Source organism: Mustela nivalis (genome assembly GCF_964662115.1).
Source record: "Mustela nivalis genome assembly, chromosome: 4".
Lineage (NCBI taxonomy): Eukaryota > Metazoa > Chordata > Mammalia > Carnivora > Mustelidae > Mustela > Mustela nivalis.
Genome location: NC_139023.1, coordinates 99,137,283 through 99,156,917, shown reverse-complemented (window position 1 = coordinate 99,156,917; position 19,635 = coordinate 99,137,283). Strand labels below are relative to the sequence as shown.

General features: G+C 42.4%; 1 protein-coding gene across 1 annotated transcript; it reads right to left on the bottom strand.

The window, feature by feature from the left end:
* Nucleotides 1-265: 265 nt before the first annotated feature.
* On the bottom strand, nucleotides 266-18,847 carry ETNPPL (ethanolamine-phosphate phospho-lyase). The gene is made up of 13 exons (XM_082728560.1): nucleotides 18,592-18,847; nucleotides 15,681-15,799; nucleotides 15,257-15,416; nucleotides 13,140-13,214; nucleotides 10,619-10,709; nucleotides 9,228-9,344; nucleotides 7,058-7,140; nucleotides 6,233-6,458; nucleotides 5,166-5,320; nucleotides 4,691-4,780; nucleotides 3,881-4,011; nucleotides 2,691-2,758; nucleotides 266-1,599 (listed from the first exon to the last, which is right to left on the bottom strand). Exons 1-13 carry the CDS (start codon nucleotides 18,645-18,647, stop codon nucleotides 1,468-1,470), a joined length of 1,503 nt encoding a protein of 500 aa, XP_082584686.1. The 5' UTR covers nucleotides 18,648-18,847; the 3' UTR covers nucleotides 266-1,467.
* Between the last annotated feature and the right edge of the window lie 788 nt (nucleotides 18,848-19,635).

Sequence of the window (19,635 nt, the reverse complement as noted above, 5' to 3'; positions counted from 1 at the left end):
ACACACATACACTCTCCAAAAAGAAAAGAGTTAAAAAAAAAAAAAAAAGAAAAGAGTTTAAGTACTGTCTGAGCTTGCCCACATGGGGTGCTCACGGGATGTGGATCTGTTTGGTGAGGACCTAATCAGCCCAGAAGCCAGCTACAAAGACCTCTACACTCCCTCCTTTTCATCAGCTCCTGGGAACCAATTTCTGTATTATCGGCCAGAACTCACAGTCAGTGAAATTTTCAGGTGGAAAAAGTATTTAATAATGAGACCTTGCTTTTTAAAATAGCATTTTAATTAATCACAAACTCAGAAAGGAAGATTTTACAATTAATTTTCCTCCTGACATCCCTCTCAGTTGTCATGAAATAGCCATAGCAAGATTATTCTCCCTCCTGCATGGAACAAAAACCAAAATACAAAGTTTAATAAGTCTTTGGAAGGCCACGGAGAGAGAATGGGAAGTGAATACGGAAATTCAGATTTCCTCCAGTTCAATACATCGGCCTCCAAGTGAATGTCTCACGGTACCAGCATGTTTCAAAGAGACCCTTGAGGTTCCAGACTTCCTCACTTCCCTTGTCCAGTGTCTGGTTATAAATGTGTGTGTGTATGTGTGCGCACTCCTGTTCTTATGTGTGCGGGGCTGTGCGTGGTACCGATAAACTTGATGAGAAAGGAAGATGGCTGGTTGAAAGGTAACTTTCCTACCCGACAGGTAAGTGACTTGCCAAGGGGACACAACCTGACATACACAGAGCTGAGGTCTCCTGACAGAACACAGCACTTTGGCTACTGCTGCTGTTCCAGCTGCATCAGTGTGAGTGTTTCTGAGTTTACTCCTTGTCCTTCTTGCTGACGCCAGGAGCCCACCACGACTCCACAGGACCTTGACTAACCTGGTTCTCAGCCAGAGGTCTGATTTATCCACTTACTTCTTAACACTTGGCTGTAAGCGATTTTTTTCCAAATGGTTTTGATCTCACTAGCCCTAATATTCTCTGCAAAACAAGGGGACACTTTTCTAGTAAAAATGTTTCAGTTTACATCATCTTTTATTAGAGCCCCCAAAATATATATACATCAAATCAATAAAGAATGATTCCTTCGTATTTTAAGGCATAAGTCTGCAAAGTTAAGGAACCTATAGTGCTTTGCTCTCTCATTTCAAACTCTGAAACGGAGTAAAGCCGCCAACTTCATTTTCAATTTGAAGCATGAATTTAGTAGAATAAATAAAGCACTTTCAGAAATCTCCAGTAAGGAATTAATAGGCTAGAGGCTGAACTAATCATCCTGACATGGTTTGATTATCACTTGGCTTACTCTTTTCACTCCTTTACCTTTTTATTTACACGTCGAAATGGAATGCAAATTCTACCGGTAGAGGGTACGATAGAGTGGCTAGGAGGAGAGAGAGACACTTCCAATGATTCTCTATAACCCTGGACATTTATCCTACTTTATGGTGTTCATCTCTCATGTCTTGAGCCTCTTACTGAGCAGGGAATGTTTATCAGTGCACAATCCATTTCTCTTTTGGCTGGGATTTTCCCTGGGGTCCAAGGTGCTGTCATCAAGCCATTCCCGTGAGTGTGCTTCCTTCGGCATCTGCAAGACAGGTGCGCAGACTCCAGTGGGTGGCCACTCCACGCTCCACCCTACCCGGCCTCTGCAGGGCTCAGCCCCACACAACATCACAGTGCCCCACCATCCTCCCGAATTCTGCCTAGACTCTCCTATAGACATCTGAAATGCAAGGTCAGCATAAAATCCAAGATCCTGAGACAAAATTTCAGGAACATGGGCGCTAACTCCAATGTGCGATTTCCCATGAACTCCCTTCTCCTTGTCAGTGCATGCTCAGTTCTCAGCTACGGTCCTGTCCTGGACTTGATAATCGAGTGATCAAACTGCAGAGAAGTATGGCTTTCGCGACCTGGTCTACATTCCACCAAGAGACAGAAGCTGTCCTGTTAGCAAATCATTTGCTCTCATTCAAAGAGCCTAATGTTTCTGCACCAGGAAAAGCGCTTTGCTGACTGCTCAGTACGTGCAGGCCGGCTAGAGGCACTGAGTGTTCCTTTATGCATCGAAGTCATAAACAAATAGCAAATTATGTAACAAAGCCTCTCCAGGGTTCGCCTTTCTGTTTCCGGGGAGTGCTTTCTCACACCCTGGGCAGCTTAGGGAGAGAATGGAAAGGCTCTCTGCTGGAAGCACATCAAATGCAGAAACTAGGCCACTCGGTGCCAGAGATTTCCCAGGCCCCTGCCACCATCCATGACGGAACACTGGCCTTTCAGAGCCACGCGGCTAATGCTTCCGCTGATTTTAAAGGGTGATGTGTGGGAATCCAACCCAGTGTCAGGTGGCCTGCCAACAAGCAGGAAGGAGTTTAGGACATCAGTTATCATTTCTCTCAATATTTTGCTGATTCCCTCTGCTGGCCTGAGGGGTTTTTTGGTGGGTACGGCAACGATTCTGTAAGAATGGCTCTCCGGCTTGCTTGCTTTCAAACGGTATGACACTTGCTTTGAAATGTAATCGTGCACTCAAAATCGCAACACTAAGCCAATCCCAGCAAAGATGGATTATATTCTAAAGGTTATATTGTACAACTTTTTAAAATTTGCCTTCCTTTTAATCGATGTTCCAAAGTTTTAAACTTTTCCCCCCAAAATGGAACAGCAGACTCTTACCTTTGCTCTGCACGGAGCATTCTCAGAGATCACACTCTCACTTTGGGCTCCGATGCCTTCTTCTAAAACTACATCAAGGAAGATACAATGGAGAAGACAGAATAACATAAAAATCTTAAAAAAAAAAAAGACCTTGGTGTGTATAGATATACCTTTAATGAAGAATTGAGAAGTAAATGTAATGCGTTTAAAACAAGTCGCTATTAGAATGGCTGCTCTTAGACTTATATTGGCACATTTCATCATTATCATTTACAAGGGCCGCTGAACCTGGGCTGGGTATGCCTGGTTCACTTTATTCAACGGAAATATTCAAATTTATTCAAAGAAAGTGTTCTAACATTTGACAATACGTTATGTTTTCCAACAGGGTTTTTTGCCACTAGTTTACTCTTCAAGTTCAATTTATGCTCCCAACAAAAAACCAAATGAACCTTATTATATAATACAGGTAATCAAAAGATAAATTCCTATGACAGGGGTAGTTCTGAATGGCAAAAAAAAAAGCCTCAAAATGTAATAAGTGAAATACACATGCAAGTTGAAAGATTCATCATATAGCGAAGAATTGTTAACCTGTAACCCATAATTTTTATTAATCATGTTTCTCCTATTTCCCGGGGAAGAATGCTAAAACTCTATATGTCATTGCATCTGCGGTGCACCGGGCAAGGCAGACATGCAGTTTTCTTTTTTAAAAAGTGAATTATAGGGGGGACGCCTGGGTGGTTCAGTTGGTTAAGCAGCTGCCTTCGGCTCAGGTCATGATCCCAGCGTCCTGGGATCGAGTCCCACATCGGGCTCCTTGCTCCGCAGGGAGCCTGCTTCTCCCTCTGACTCTGCCTTCCACTTTGTCTGCCTGTGCTCGCTCTCGCTCGCTCTCGCTCACTCTCTCTCTGACAAATAAATAAAATCTTTAAAAAAAAAAAAAAGTGAATTATAGGGAAAAAATAAGACTGTGTCCGTTCCTTAAAAACCCAGATCTGGAGCTGTGGGAATGCATGCAGACACTTTAGAGTTAGCTAAGAGTCTACAGAGTTATTACTTTTCAGCTATTTTTTCCTGGTGCTACATAAAGTTACCCATCCATTTCCAAGCGCCTTCCCTTCTGTCAGAACACACACCACACCATCACGTCATGTATGACTGGGTACGGGATGGGGAGGCATCTGAAGCGTCTGCAAACAGACCTGTTAGAATCTCATCAAGTTGGTCCACCATAAACTTAGCATCTTCTTCCGTGAAGCACATAGGTGGTTTTATTTTCAGCACATTTCGGTGAGGTCCATCTGCACTGAGAAGTACTCGCTTTTCTTTCATCCTAATTAGAGCAGGAAATATTCGTGAGTGTATATAAGTGGTAACCAAGATTATTTAAGAATGGTGTGAACAGGGGCGCCTGGGTGGTATTGCTCAGTGGGTTAAAGCCTCTGCCTTCAGCTCAGGTCATGATCCCAGGGTCCTGGGATCGAGCCCCACATTGGCTCTCTGCTTTGCAGGGAGCTTGCTTCCTCCTCTCTCTCTCTCTCTCTCTGCCTGCCTCTCTGCCTACTTGTGATCTCTGTCTGTCAAATAAATAGATAAAATCTAAAAAAAAAAAAAAAAAGAATGGTGTGAACAGGGGCACCTGGATGGCTCAGTCGGTTAGGCATCTGCCTTTCGCTCAGGTCATGCTCCCTGGGTCCTGGGACATGGGCTCCCTGCTCAAGAAGGAATCTGCTTTTCCCTCTCCCTCTGCCCTTCTTCCCTCTTGTGCGCTCTTTCTCTCTCAAATAAATAAATAAATAAATAAATAAATAATTTTTTTTTTTTTTTTAAAGAAAAAGGAATAGTGTGAACATAGAGCAGTTCAGTATTCTCATGCAAGCAGCCCACATTTATAAATTGAATGCATCTCTAACTTCCCTTATTTGGAGAGGTGGGAAGTACAGGAAGTTTTCAAGTGGGGGGAGAGGCATGTTTCAAATGGGGACACCAGACAGGTGTGGGGGTGCACTTACTTGTAGATGATGTGTTGAGCTTCCTCTGTGGCAGGGGTCCTTTTCTGACGGTCCTTCACCAGGTCAATTCCGATAAACAGGCCAATGCCTCTGAGGAAGATAAAGAAAACTTGACAGATGCTCTCTGAGACACTGCGTTGTCATAAAATACCAACACTGCCCCCCAACTTCAGTTTAATTTGAAGCTGGATTTGATTTGTCATCCAGTTTTTTTTTTCTTTACTTTATTTTTTTAAAGTATTTTTTAAGTATTTTTTTTTTAAGTATAAAATTGAGAAAGATATACACCCAAAAGTTAACAGCGGTGATATCAGTGTTCTGGATTAAGAACGAGTTGTTGTTGTTTTTTTTTTAATGTTTTTCAATGTTTTCTAGATTTAGTTTCATGTAATTTATTTTAAATTTATAAGACAAAATTTAAGCTATTTTCATTGGAAAAATGAATAACTACATGACACATTCATGATAAACATACCTGATCTCTCCTATCAAAGTATGTTTAGCCTTCTGTTTATTGAGTAACTCGGTAAGATAATCCCCTACTCTAATGGCATTTCCTTGAAGGTCTTCATTTTCAATTATATTCAGGACAGCCAAACCAACAGCAGAAGATACTGGATTTCCTCCATACTGTAGAAAAAAGGTTACAAAACCATAATGGTTGAATTAGTGGTATTGCCTCATCCATGAGAAATTTGGCTCATACATAAGCAGGTAGAGATAAAATTTCAATAAATTTTTCCCTTGTGCTGTAAACTTTTTAGATTTAGAATATAATGTGATTTTATTTGTTTATGACTGAGTAAAAATTCATTCCAAATTATATTTTCCATGCTGCATGACTGGTATGGAGGACTATCAGGGAATTTATTAGTTCAACCAAACAAAAACCAGACACTGCATTGGGAGCTAAGATTTCAGAGTATGGTTCAGTGAGGGGGATACGGGCTTCTGTCCCTGAACAGTTATGTGAAAACAGCTAAACAAGGACATTTTCTCCAAATAATTTATGTCCTTAGATTTGATTCTTACTTTTAGTTGTCACAAGTCCTATGACACATACGGCACAAACTATAATAATTTTTTCCAAGCTTAAAGTTCATGACTTTTGGGAGGTAAAACCAAGGAAATAAAACTTCCTAAAGATAAAAAATTTACTATCTCCTGTGACAGCCATATAACAATTATAGTACTGTATCATCTAAACACTTTGGAAATGTTTGGGGAATTTAAATGTGATATAAAATAAAGAAGATCATATCATCTGTGGGTGAAACATCATAACTTCTAAAGCTGAGCAAGGCAACCATTTATCACTGGAACAATTAATCATTCTAGAAAGGGGAAAGAAACACAAGGAAAAATACAAGGAGAATTATGCCAGATAGGATGAAATACGGTTAGATCGAAGTCTGGCTGAGGACCTGGGGTGGTTAGCTGGCAATACTGAACCTTATTCTTTATTCTTTACTACAATGGCAAGAAGTGTAAGAACACACAGTGTTTTTCCTTCTTAGCATAAGTCGGGAGGCCAAAATTTACCGTATTGAAATATTCCATCCCAGAACTGCTGAAGGCTTCTGCGATTTCTTTGGTTGTTACCACGCATGCCATTGGGTGACCATTGCCCATTGGTTTTCCCATTGTGACAATGTCTGGAACAAAATCTTCTCCATGCATTTGGAAGCTCCAGAAATGTTTCCCAACTCGACCAAAGCCCACCTGAACTTCATCAGCTATAAACACACCTCCTGCTCTGTGGACATATCTGAAAAGCAAAAGGGAAATCTTGGGTCTTCAGGTCACCAAGAGTCCCCAAACCCACCCACAAAGATACAGATTATGGAGGATATAAAAAAAAATTGTTGTTAACTTGAGGTTTGGAATAGTTGTCAAAACCATTTCTGTGCTCAAATCCCCATCATGCAGATGTCACTGACTTTGAAATATAATCACATACTTTCCAGAGTAGACATGTTCTTATTATTCAGTTTTGTGCTGCTTTGAGTAAGCCCTACTATGGCATTTTAAGTGGGAAGAGAAAGATGTGAACAAGAAGTAGTGTTTAGCAGGCTTAGTCTTCAAATGTTTACTTATTGGTAAAGCATGGGCACTAGCCAGAGAGGATGCCAGGTTGGGGACCGGAGCAGAGCCCCGGAGGCCCCTCCTGCTGGACCACATATACACCCTTTATTTGCTGGATCTTGGGAAGGTGGAGAGGTTCTGGGGAGTCCTGGTGTGGCAGGCATGCTGAAGTGCCTATTTGCCAGCTAGTCCGGAAGTACTTCGATATTTTAACCAGGACGGCCTTGCAGAACGGTCACCAAGACTTCAGTTCGACCCAGAGAGCCCAAGTCAGGTACATACTCTGCCACTTTCTGGAAGTAGCCTGCTGGAGGGATTATTTGTCCGCCACAACTCTGCATGGATTCAGCAATAAAGGCAGCAATCTATACAAGAGAACATGGGGTCAAAGTCCATTAGGTCCCCCTTGAACCCCCTAAAAAAGAGGACTTCTTACAGAGCAGGTTATTTGCGAGATGGCTGGGAATGGCCCCGTGGCAAGAGGCAAATAGGCCACGTGATGACAAAGACAAGAAGAGATAGATGTCCGTGCTATAAAAGCAACTGATCTGAAATTCATCCGTTTCTGAAATTCTAGAGTACCGGTGAAACCACTGTGTGCGAAATGGAGGAGAGGGCAACCTCCGGTTCCCCATTATTAATTCAAATGCAGTGTTTTCATTAGGATCAACTGAACAAGAATGATGTTTTGATCTGTCTTTGACACAAACTTCTAAAAAAATTACCCAGGTTCTAAATCCATTACCATGGTGCCTGTTTCCCTAGATGGGTGATGAGGACAGCCTAAGCCTGGAATTTGCTCTCAGGAAAGAGGAGGGTGACTGAGGGCCACACGCATTAGTTACTGAGCTGTATTCCTAGTTCTCACCCTGAACCAGACTTAACGGAATCAGGCAATTCACAAGAGGAATAGCGAACGAAATGCTCTAGAGGGAAAGAAAGGAGGGGTAGAAAATAGGCGACAACGAATCAAGAAGAGAAAGCACAGACAAGATGAGACAGGAAGTCAAGAGAACCGAGGTTTTCGTCCAGACTACATCTCAGTAACTGTATTACCTTGGCTTAAGTTCTTCACTTTTAAATATTTCATTTAGTACCTATAAAACGAAGCCACTGGACTTATGAGATTGCTTTGTAAGCACATCTACTATTCTGAAGAATCCATCTTTTATTTGCTCATTGCTTTCAGCATTGTTAACAGGACAGCATCAGGTCCATAACTACTGAATGTTAATGTTCTCCAAAAATTTATTCAGACCCTTTTACCAGCAAAAAACTCCATGTGATCTTGGTAATGTAAAGTTTTTTGTTTGGTTTTGTTTTTCCTGGAAGCACTCTCTACCATTCGTGTAAGGAGGGATGGGCTGCCCTTGCAGAAGAAAGGCATATGAAGGTCCCCGTAACAGGGAGCACTGAGGGCCAGCTACACAGATGTCCCATCTGGAGATATGCAAAATGACTCTCCAGTCACTAGGATAAAAATATTTACATTGGAAAAAGTCAAGTCTTCATTTTTATCTCATTAAAAATTTTTTTAATTGCCCTGTTTATGCCATAAGCCAGTTTAAAGGCAAAGCATATGTCCAGTCACTTTAAAACTCCACATGAGTAACTCACATACAGGCTGGGAATTTATGTTAAGCTGAAGAGAGTAGGTGAAGACTGAAAAAATGGAAACTCTTCTTCTTACTGTGGAGGATTCTGGTTCTGTGTTTGAAGCCCAGGCTCAGGTTGGGGAAACATTTGCTCTTCCTTGGCTAACCCTGGCTCTGCAGCTTTTAAGAAAGTTGTACCAGTTCGAGGGAAGCAGCAAGGCTTCCTGGGCCTGGGAGCCTACATTGGTTCAAAGGCCCCAGGGCCACTGGGCCTCTTCCCTTCCCTTCCTCTTATATCACTCTCCTACCCTGTGGTATTTTCATTTGGAAGAGTCTGTCCATGGGCCTCTCCCCCTACCTCTTCGGGCCAGAGTTTGCATCCCACTGGGAAAGTGAGAAATTAGGTCACCAGTTCTAAAACAGGCATAGTGATTGCATTTCCAGAATAAATAAAAATAGATAGTCTTAGCGACCTGATCATAATAATGCACTTTTTTTTTTTTTAAGATTTTTATTTATTTGTCAGAGAGAGAGCGAGCGAGAGCAAGCACAGGCAGACAGAGTGGAAGGCAGAGTCAGAGGGAGAAGCAGGCTCCCTGCGGAGCAAGGAGCCCAATGTGGGACTCGATCCCAGGACGCTGGGATCATGACCTGAGCGGAAGGCAGCTGCTTAACCATCTAAGCCACCCAGGCGTCCCAATAATGCAGTTTTTGAAATACAAACCAAGTGAAATGTAAGCAGAGATAAACAGAAAGGAATTGAGATCTAATCCTTTTCCACCTCGCCAATGTGTCACAGTGATTTCGATCCTCTTTACAAAAGATGGGAAGCTGTTTCCAAAGCTATAAATACAAACCTTCCTTCCATTGTTATGAGCTTCTTTAATAATTTCCTTTACTTCATCTGCATAAGCGCTGGCTGGGTCTGCATGATCTTCTCTGTATTTGCCTCTGTAAGTATCTGGAGTTGGTGCCTGGAAACAACCAAATGGTAGTTTAAGATCTATGGCAAAGAAGGGTGATCCCAGGGTCTTGGGATCGAGCCCCACATTGGGCTTCTTGCTCAGCTGGGAGCCTGCTTCTACCTCTGTCTACCTCTCCTTCTGCTTGTGCTTTCGCTCTTTCTCTATCTCTCTGACAAATAAATAAAACCTTTTTAAAAAGTACTGTGAAAATATCTACTTCTGGGACAAATAAACTCTATAAAAAAGGCATTTTCCCACAAGAGCATTTTAGAAAGGTGATTATGTGAGTTTAAGTGACTCTAGGTTTTTTCGTTCTGTTTCCTTAACATTTCTGAATTCTGTGAAAACCAAGACCTTGGTATTGTGAACAGGAACTTGGATTTGCTCCTAGACCTTTGTTAAGTCAAGACTGCATCCCTATTCGAATCAAGAGCAAATTCACATCCATAAGAGTGATTATCGTATTTGACAATTTCAAGGGATGAACATTGTATTAACTATTCTACACCGAAAATAATACAACACTTACCAACTCTATAGCAAACTGTAATCATTGCAAAAACTAGAATGCCTTAGTACTAATGCCAGGTCTTACCATTTTGAAAGAAGGAATTGACGATTCTCTTAAAGTCTACTGATTCTTAATTAAACTGCCAGTTTTAATGTTTCAAAAACAACTTGACTGGTTTCTTATTTATTTTACTTCATAACTCTACATAATACTTTAGTATAGAGCAGTTTAATTTTTTAGATATTCATACACACTAGATTCAACTCCAAATTTCAAGCTGGCATCAGTAGACAGGAAAAGAAACTGAAGACCAAAACAAAATGATAGCTGTGAATAACAGCCTTCACTACCACCACACTAGGTTGATTGTGAAAATTCATTAGTGGATTTTATTTATTTTATTTTATTTTATTTATTTATTTGACAGAGAGAAAGATCACAGGTAGGCAGAGAGGCAGACAGAGAGAGAGGGGGAAGCAGGCTCCCTGCCAAGCAGAGAGCCCGATGCAGGGCTTGATCCCAGGACCCGGAGATCATGACCTGAGCCGAAAGCAGAGGCTTAACCCACTGAGCCACCCAGGCGCCCCTCATCAGTGGATTTTAAACAACATTCTGTCATTGACTAGCTTTTCGACTTTACTAAGTCACATAACTGCTCTAGATCTTAGTTTCTTTTTCACAGTTTCATTTTGGTGAACGGATTGAGCTGGATTATATCATTAGGCATTCTTCCAGAACCAGCTTTCTGATTCTTATACTCTAAGATACTCACCACATGCACAAATGCTTTCTTGACATCTTTGCCCTTCCGGAATTTATATGGACTGATCTCAATTAAAGATGACAGGTGACCATGATAAGCGCTGAAAAGAAAAAGGACAGTAACCAAAATCATTCAGAGAAAGAAGTTTTTGTAGTATATGAAAAACAATAATGTGTATTATCTAGAAGAACCTTAACCTTAGTGCCAGATTTAACTGTATAGGATCTAATTCTTTGTGGCAAGACTGGCCACTTCATTTGTCCAGTTCTCCTTATCCATGTAATAAAACACAGAGGAAACCAAGTATGGATCCTCATAGACTTTTTTTAAGCAGGAAAAGAAAACTTAATTTCTTAGGATGATATTAGATGTGCTAAATTAGAGTGTCTAAATTCAAAAATTATTTTCTACAGATTCACGGAAAACTTGCTGAGTATGTATTCTTTAAATGTATTTGACAGTTACATTCAGGTGAATTTTAAAAACAAATTTTTATCATAGAACGGGCTGTGTTTCTGTCAGGAATCGTTCCTGTGGGATGTCGGATTGCATATGCTGGACACATACAACTTGGTAAGAGCAAAAGATCTCTTCAGGAAGAACTAAGATTGAGAGGTGACCAAGTGACTGTGAGGTTTCTTTCTCTTGCTTAAAATACAGTTTTCTGTTTCTTGCTCAGAGGCTTAAGTGGGAGATCTGGAAAAGAAATTTTTAAAAGTCCACAAATAGATAAAACAGAGAGGACTTCCCTTAACAAAATTAAAGTTGCTACAGAACCATAGTAAGTATGAGAATGATATGTATGTGACAGTAAGTATGTATCAGAATGAGAACAAAGAGAAGACTGGGACAGACACCAGCTCAGAGACACCTCCACACATAAATGTTAATGCAGTGGACCCCTGGGCGATTTCACAGAGGCAGGAGAAGAAAATGAAGAAAACATCTTTGTGATCTGGGGGGGGTGGGGTCCCTGTAGGGGGAGTGATATTAACAAAACATAGAATACATAAACTATACAATGAAAATGTTATCTTTTTGATTTGATTAAAATTAAAGATTTCAGTTGAAGGATACCATGGACAAAGCTAAAAGACAGACGATACAGTGGGAAAAGATATTTAAAATGTTTCAAACTTAGATTAATGCTTACAATGGCCATGCTCAACTGGGCCTGCATCACTTGGGAAACTTGGGAATCACTTGGGAAACTTAAAAATACATACTGTTTCCTGGGATCCACCCCTGATTTTCTTTAATTGGTCTAGGGTGAGGCCTGGGCCCTGGAATTCAAAGAATTTTTTTTCCTAGATAATTTTAAGACACAGTCAAGGTTGAGATCTTTTGACCTAGACTGTATAAGCAAACACAAACCATCAAGAAACAGAAGGGAATCCCAACAGAAAAATGGGCAAAGAATATGCATTCTGGTCCTGAGAACTTAGGAATATGTCACATGGCAAAGGGGTCCTTGCAGGTTTGATTAAATTAAGAATCTTGAGATAGAGAGATAATCCTGGGGGGGGGTGTGGTTCAGTGGAATCACAGGAGTCTTTATAGGTGAAAGAAGAGGCAGCAGGACGGTGGTCAGAGGTAGGAGAAGCGAGGTGAGGATGGTGGCCATGTTAGGACTGGTGGAATGGTTGCTCCGAAGATGAAGGGGGGACCCCAGCGCAAAGAATGCAGGCAGCCTCTGCAAGCTGGGCAAGGCAAGGAAACAGAAGAAGTCTGCAGAAGGAGCACCGTCCTGTTGACATCTTTATTTTGGCCCAGTGAAGACCCATTTTGGGTTTCTGTTGTACAGAACTGTGAGGAAATAAATTTGTGTTGCTTAAGCCACTACATTTGTGGTAATTTGTTAAGGCAGGAAAGAAAGTGAATATATGACCCAATACATAAAACAAGAGAAGCCTATCTAAGGGCAAGAAATGAGGTATGTGTTCAATTTAACCCTCTGTGACTGCGATGAGTGGGGTGAAGAGGTAGATAGAAAATTAAAAGAAAAAGTCTTAAAGATGGGGGTTGTTAGCTTTCTTGTTTAAAATGGAATGAAGTCACGTCAAGGAGATGAAATTAAATAATGGCTGGTAATTGTCACAAACGAACAAGAAAGGACTATCTTTTACTTGGTTTCTTATTTTCTTCAAAATTTGCCCTACCTTGTTATCTTTCGAATTGATTACAGTGGGTCATCACAATGTTGATGTGAACATATAGAGTCTGAAGAAATTAATTATATTTTTATTTGGAAAATACTGAGTTACTCATTATGAGGCTCCATAAACGGTTAGTGATTCAGGCAAAGTCTATGAGGCCATGGCCATAGCACTCAAGAGAGACTCCCCCACTTGCAGGAATTTGATGGAATTAAGTATTCTTCAGAGTTTGGCTGGCCTTGATACCTTGGTACACAATAAAATCATGGTGCCGTATATCCGCCCTCCTCCCTGAGTGCTTGTGGTTGCAAAACTGATACAATTTTGTCTCTTGAAGGAGCTTCTTGCTTAGAAGTCTTACATCCCAAACTTACTGGTCAAGAGTGATCACATCTTGGTGGCCTCTGAACTGCCGAGCCAAGCGTAAGGCCAAGTCATTGGCTTCAGATCTATTAAGAGAACACAGAGAGAGAGGTCAAAATATTTTAAAAATGTTTTCAAAATATTTCAAAATGTTAATTACAAAAGTTGTAAGATCCCAGTTTTTCAGAAATGTAGGGGGGAAATAAGTACAAGTCCTCTCTTTGCCCTCTAGTCTGCCCCCACCCCCCGCAGTCTCACTTCATCCTTCTCATACAAGTTCCCCAGATGTCTTCAATAAAGAATGAAACACACAGGGGCACCTGGGTGGCTCAGTGGGTTAAAGCCTCTGCCTTCAGCTCGGGTCATGATCCCAGGATCCTGGGATCGAGCCCCACATCGTGCTCTCTGCTTGGCGGGGAGTCTGCTTCCTCCTCCCTCTCTCTCTGCCTGCCTCTCTGCCTACTTGTGATCTCTGCCTGTCAAATAAGTAAATAAAATCTAAAAAAAAAAAAAAAAAAAAAGAATGAAACACACAGAAGAAACCCGATGCAAAGGATACGCTGCTCATTTCAGACTTCCACCCAACTCAGCCGCGTGAGTAGGGGACTGACTTCAAGGATGTTAGGAAGCCCACATTAAGCCTGATCTCGAAGGGAGGAATGGGAGAACGAGAGCCCATTAACAGACCTCTGAACTATGTTGCACTGACCCAATACAGATGAGCTCCTTATGGACATAATAAGGCTTATAATTTTTCTATCTGGTTTACACAGCCTTAAGACACGAGTTAGACACAGAAGAAAATAATCACAAGTGGGATGTTTATTATCCGCCCAACATCATGCTCAGTGTTTGCTTGCATTTATTCTCGTAAAACTCCTTTGCAAGGCAAGTGCTGCCCTCTCATTTTTGTGGATGAAGAAAGAGCCTCAGAGACGTTAAGGAGGCAGAGTAAGTTCTCACAGCTACTAAGAGATAGAGCCAGCATTCAGACCAAAGTCTGTTTAACTTCAAGATTATTCTCCGTACTTGCCCAGGTTCTATCATCTCCAGTCTCTGGGGACAGTCTTTAGGGCAATCCCCCTTTGACAGTACAGGATTCTTTAGAAGTGAAAGTCAAATATGATGGTATTTAATTTATTGAAGGCAAAAATGCTTTACAACAATAAATTAGATCCTAAAATACCTTAACTCTTTACTAAGAAAAAGGGACGATCTTCTGCTTTAAACTTGGTTTTAAAACCTCATTGCAAAGACAGAAGTGAATCACAGAATCACAGAATCAAACAGTTACAGAATTTCCAATAGTTTTAATCCACTTATACTTAATTTCAAAAATACACGTGTACACTGTATGCACAGAGGAAATCCCAATATAAAGTTGCGTTGCAAGCTTTTCACGTCAGTAGACGTATATTTCCAAAAACACATTTTTAAGGTCTGCATAATATTCCACAAAATGGATATATAACTTGAATTTACAGAATTTAAAAGTTGGAACATATCCATTCTTTTGAACTTACTCCTTCCTTTTTTGTATTTGTGTTGAGGAAATTGCCTAAGAAACAAGTCAATCAAAAGTCTTACAGAAGTTACAGCTTGTTCAGTAGAATTCTTCTTTTGCTAAAACCCCTCATTTCCTGCCTTAAAGAAACTATGGAGGCCGACTGATTCTTTAGCTACTTACTCTACTTCCTGAGGAGGTGAGAGACATCTGACAGGTTAGGTTTTATCTTAGGAATCCCAGGCTTGGATATTTTTGCCATAGTTACCACCCAAATATCTAACCTTCAGAGATAGTAAAGCATGCTAGGTAATCTTCCCCATCTCTCTCCTAGGAAGCCACAGTCATAAGGAGTTGAGTGGCACGCTCATGTTAATCATCAGAGGCTGGGTCAATCCCCTAGGACATGATGTTGGGGAGCCTATCGACCACAAGCTCAGGAAGTAATGCCAAAAAACAGAACCATCAGGGCCCCATCGTGTGGTCACTTAGTAAATGGCAAGAATCTCCGGAAACCTGAGATGTCTGGGCTCCCCCAGGAAATCAAGAAGAAAGGTATGTGTGGGGGCGTATAAAAACAGATTGGGGGGAATGGGGTGTGGCGGGGGGAAGCTGGAAACATACCCCGAGTTGGTAAAATAGCAAACAGAGAGTTTCTCTGGCAGGGTTGCTGCAAGGCGCCTGGCGTACTCCACGATATTGTCGTGAAGGAATCGAGAATTGGTGTTTAGCAGCTCCATTTGCTTCACGGCAGCCTTGACCACTTCTGGATGACAGTGTCCCACTAAAATGCAGAAGACAAAAACCCAGAAAAGGAATGAGGATTCTAAATTCTCAGGAAGTTGGTGGGATTCTGAAGCAAGGGGGGAAAAAAGATGAGCTTCTTCCTCCCCACACTCTGCTTCTAACCTGTTCTGGGATAGGACTCTGGGCCCGTCCAGCCAAGGAACAGCAGCCCCTGTACCTCCCAAGGCAGATATTAGTGGTGCCATGTCTGCCCCAGTCCACAAATGTACCCTTCCAAGCGCAACGGAGACAGGATGCTTACCGTGGGCCACGTTGTTGATGCAGTCCAGGTACCGTTCTCCTCTCTCATCAAACATGTACTGTCGTTGGGCTCGCACTATTTTGATGGGATCCGCAGCAAAGAAAACTTTGCATGAGGGTCTAGAAATAAGGAAAGGAAACACTTTGATCTGGAAGGACTCAATGAAGGTCATGATCAGTGGAAATTTATAGCTACATAAAGGGAAGGGAAAACACAACCTGGGTGACATACATTATTATTATTATTATTTTTAAATTTCATATTAGCCTGGAAAGTTTCACCTTAATCCCCCATTGGTGACCCTGCTCACATTTCGTGTGTTTGTTATATTAAATTTGCCATGATTTGACAACTGTTTAGAGGCACCTGGGTTCACTCTGACAACTCTAATTACACAAACCAATAACTAATATTCCTCTGGGAAGTTTTGTTCTACCAGAAAATGAAACAAACAAACAAAAAAACATTATTTTGAGGTTTATGTGTCAGGACCTGACAAATATTACAAATATCATTTCATTTAATCCTCCCAATAATCTTATGAAACAGGGGTTATTATCATTCTCATTTTTATAGGTGAGGAAACTGAGGCACAGAAAAATCAAAAAACTTGTTCAAGATTGCAACCAGGAAATGGAAAAAACAGAATTTGAAAGTAGACCATTCTATACCGCAGCCCAAAACAGTGTTTGCTTGCTTTCTCTTGCTTCCTTTGTAATCAAATCGATAAAGAAATGAATAGTACCGAGAGCTATAAATAAATTGGTAATAAATACTATAAAAAAGATTTTTACAGGACACCATTTCCAAGTCTTTTGAGGAGTATTTGTCCTGTACCAAAGAGATTTTCAATTCTTAAATAATGAAATCCAATTATTCTTTTAACCTCTTAAGCCATTATTTTGAGCAAAATAAAAGGTCATCCATATTTTTGGTTATTTGGATGAATGTCTGGAGTATAAATCTTAGCAACATAGAACCATTACAAAGTTTTCTGATGTTGGCCCTACGGACATGTAGAAACTAAAATATAATAGATTCTTATTATTACTATTATTACTTAAAGATTTTATTTATTTATTTGACAGAGAGAGAAAGCGCACAAGCAGGGGGAGAATCAGGCTCCCTGCTGAACAAGGAGCTCCATGAAGGAATCTGTGCCAGGACCCTGGGATCATGACCTGAGCCAAAGCAGGTGCTTAACCCAGTAAGCCACCCAGGCTTCCCTGGAATATATTATTTTTCTTTTGCATGCACAAACAAAAATATGCGACATGCGTTGCAGGTATTTTGGAGGGTAACTAGATGTTTATATATTAAATTGATATGCAAGTGTTTAGGAGGTATTTTAATTATTGTGTATAGGTAATCTTAACTTAAAATTGCCTCAGATTAAGCATCATCAGTTAAAATGGGAAACAATATTTAATGAGAATTTCTTATTGGTTCAATCTCAGCTGTTCGCTTATACCTGAGTTAAAAGCCAAAGCAAACCTGTGTCATGAATGTGGGCTGTGAACTGCAGACTTCACCTTCTCTTGCTAAGAGTATTTTCCACCTCTCCACTCAGACTTCAGGTAAAATTCTTTCAGGCTGTCCCTGCTTACATTCCTCCCTTCACAGAATTTCTTCAGTTCACAGTGGAAATCACTGGGTTTGCACTGGACTCTAACTACATTGCAGGATTGAAAACTAACAGAATGGAGTGGTGATTAGAAAAGGACAAAGGGTGACTGGGTGGGGAGGGAGAAAGTGGACCATTTTGGCTTTCCCTGCACGGAGGTGAGAGCGTTCAGCCAGTCTCCTAAAAGACCATCTAGAAACTTCCCGGGTTGAGACCAGGAGAGGAGTAGGAGCAGCCGCCTAGTATTTCTCAGAAGAGGATACCAGTTCTTTTCTTTCTTCTGTCCCAGTCCTCTCCCGTTCACCCGCGACACTGCTTGTTAATTACGTGGGACTATTGCCGGCCTTTGACTTGACAGTGGCCACAGTCATCATTGATATTTACAGGTGCCTTTTAAAAAACCAGATTGTTATTATTAACGCTTATTAATCTCCCTTGCTGGCTCCCGTGAAGCAGAATGTTACTCCTACTTCCACAGAAGAGGAAATGAAAGTAATCTGACAGAGGTCACGCTACTAGGGCCAGAGCCCAGGCCAGACTCCGCGTTCAGTCCCGTGCACTCACCAGTCTTCTACCGAGTTTATACCGCGTTTAGAACACGCGCGAAGGAAAAGCAGACTGGAGAGATCACTGCACCTTTTATTTGTACTGAGGGCACAGCTTGGGAGACCAAGGTGGGTAAGTGGCATTTTACCCTTCAGAAGGAGGTTGTAAGGGTTTTTGTTTGTTTGTTTTTAAACTGCCCGGATTAACCCTTTACCTAACCAAACATGCAAGAAGAAAAAAGTTCACTGTTAGCAAAAGCTGTCAGAATTCGTTTCTGTTCATAGCCAGCATCGAAATTATTTTTTCAGTTCCGAGTTTGGGGGAACGTTCGAGTTGCTGGGATTTGGCGGAGAGCGACCCAGCTTCCCTCGCAGCGCCCATCCCTGGACTGGAGTGCCCCTCCTGGGGGCATTAACTCTCGCGGGTCAACTCTTCCGGCCGCCCGCAGCCCCCACGCGCCCGCCGGCTGCGGAGCGCCGGGACCGCGCAGGCGGAGGGGCTGCAGGCACCCGGGGCGGGCGCGGGGGTTGGGGTGGGGGTGGGGGCGGGGGTGGGGATGGGAGGGCGGCGGCGCGCGTGCGCAGGTGCGGCACGGCTGGGCGGTGGCCTCTCGGGCGCACCCCGCCGGCCTCAGCCCTGTCGCCGTCCGGCTCGCGGCTACCTCCCCGGCTGCGGCTCCGCGCTCCCTGCGCTAGTTCTTTCCCCGCTCTGCGCCTCTCCTCGCGGCTTTGGAGCCCTCACCCGATGTGCTTCCTCCTCAGCTCCAGGGTGTCCTGCTTGCTGTACAGCTCGCACATGGTGGCGCGGCCTGCGGGCGCTCCCCGAGGCTCCCGGTCGCGTGTGTGCGCCTCCCTCGCAAGCCCGCGGGCTGCCTCCGCGGCGGGCCTTTTCCGCCTGATCCCTCCTGGGGGTCCCTTTGCCCTGGGCGTCGGAAGTCACCGGTGGCATCAACTAGCTGGGGTCATCCCCCTTTTAAGTCTTGCCCTACCTTCGCCCTCCGCCAAGCCCCACCCTCCCTTTCCCCTCCTCCGCCCGGTGCCTGCTTTGGCAAGTCGCCGGACTAGCCACTCAATCGCCACCACCCCTGACCCTGGTCTAACTGGCTCCCGTCCCTGCCCTGCGCTTCCCATTTGCCCTCCTAATCCTTGCTGCTGCTTCGGACTCGCCTTCAATTTCCCTAATTTGGCCTTGCCTTCGCCTTTCGCCTCTGCCCGCGAATTCCTTCCTTACCTCCTCCTTTCTCGTTTCTTTTTGGTGTATCCCATTATGTTCTTGTAAAGGTCTGAGTTAACCCAGACTCGACAGTCGTCTCCTTTCTCACTTTGAGCGTATTTCACTACCCATAACCTGTAACTCAGCAAAAGTAACAAGTCACATGCCCTGAAAAAAAGTAACAGGGGACTCAGCTCGGTACTTGCTGGGAGTGATAATGTATTTCAATGTGTTTCCAAAGATCCACTTTAATTGCACTTCTAATTTCTCTACTACTATAGAGAGTATAAACATATACCTTACCTGGTTCAGCCCTTGAGACAACCCTGAGAGATGATCAGATTTATCATGCCATTAACATATAGGGAAAGTGAGGTTATTCCTTGTCCCGTGATTACATGTCTACCTGGTGGTGCCCTTGGAATTCATTCCTAGGTTTCTTGACTTCTTCGTGATGATCTTCATATACGGATTAAATTGGAGGTTCAATATCTCGGCAGAGTTAATCCTAAATTCACTATACCATTAAGTCATGTTATTTTAAGAACTAAACATCCTCTGATTGGACTCCCC

Coding starts and splice junctions, on each gene's coding strand:
- ETNPPL (XM_082728560.1), bottom strand. CDS start 18,647: ATGTGCGAGCTGTACAGCAAGCAGGACACCCTGGAGCTGAGGAGGAAG. Junction 15,417..15,680: donor CATCAACAACGTGGCCCACG/GTAAGCATCCTG, acceptor TCTGCATTTTAG/TGGGACACTGTCATCCAGAA. Junction 7,141..9,227: donor CTCATAACAATGGAAGGAAG/GTTTGTATTTAT, acceptor TCTCTTGTATAG/ATTGCTGCCTTTATTGCTGA.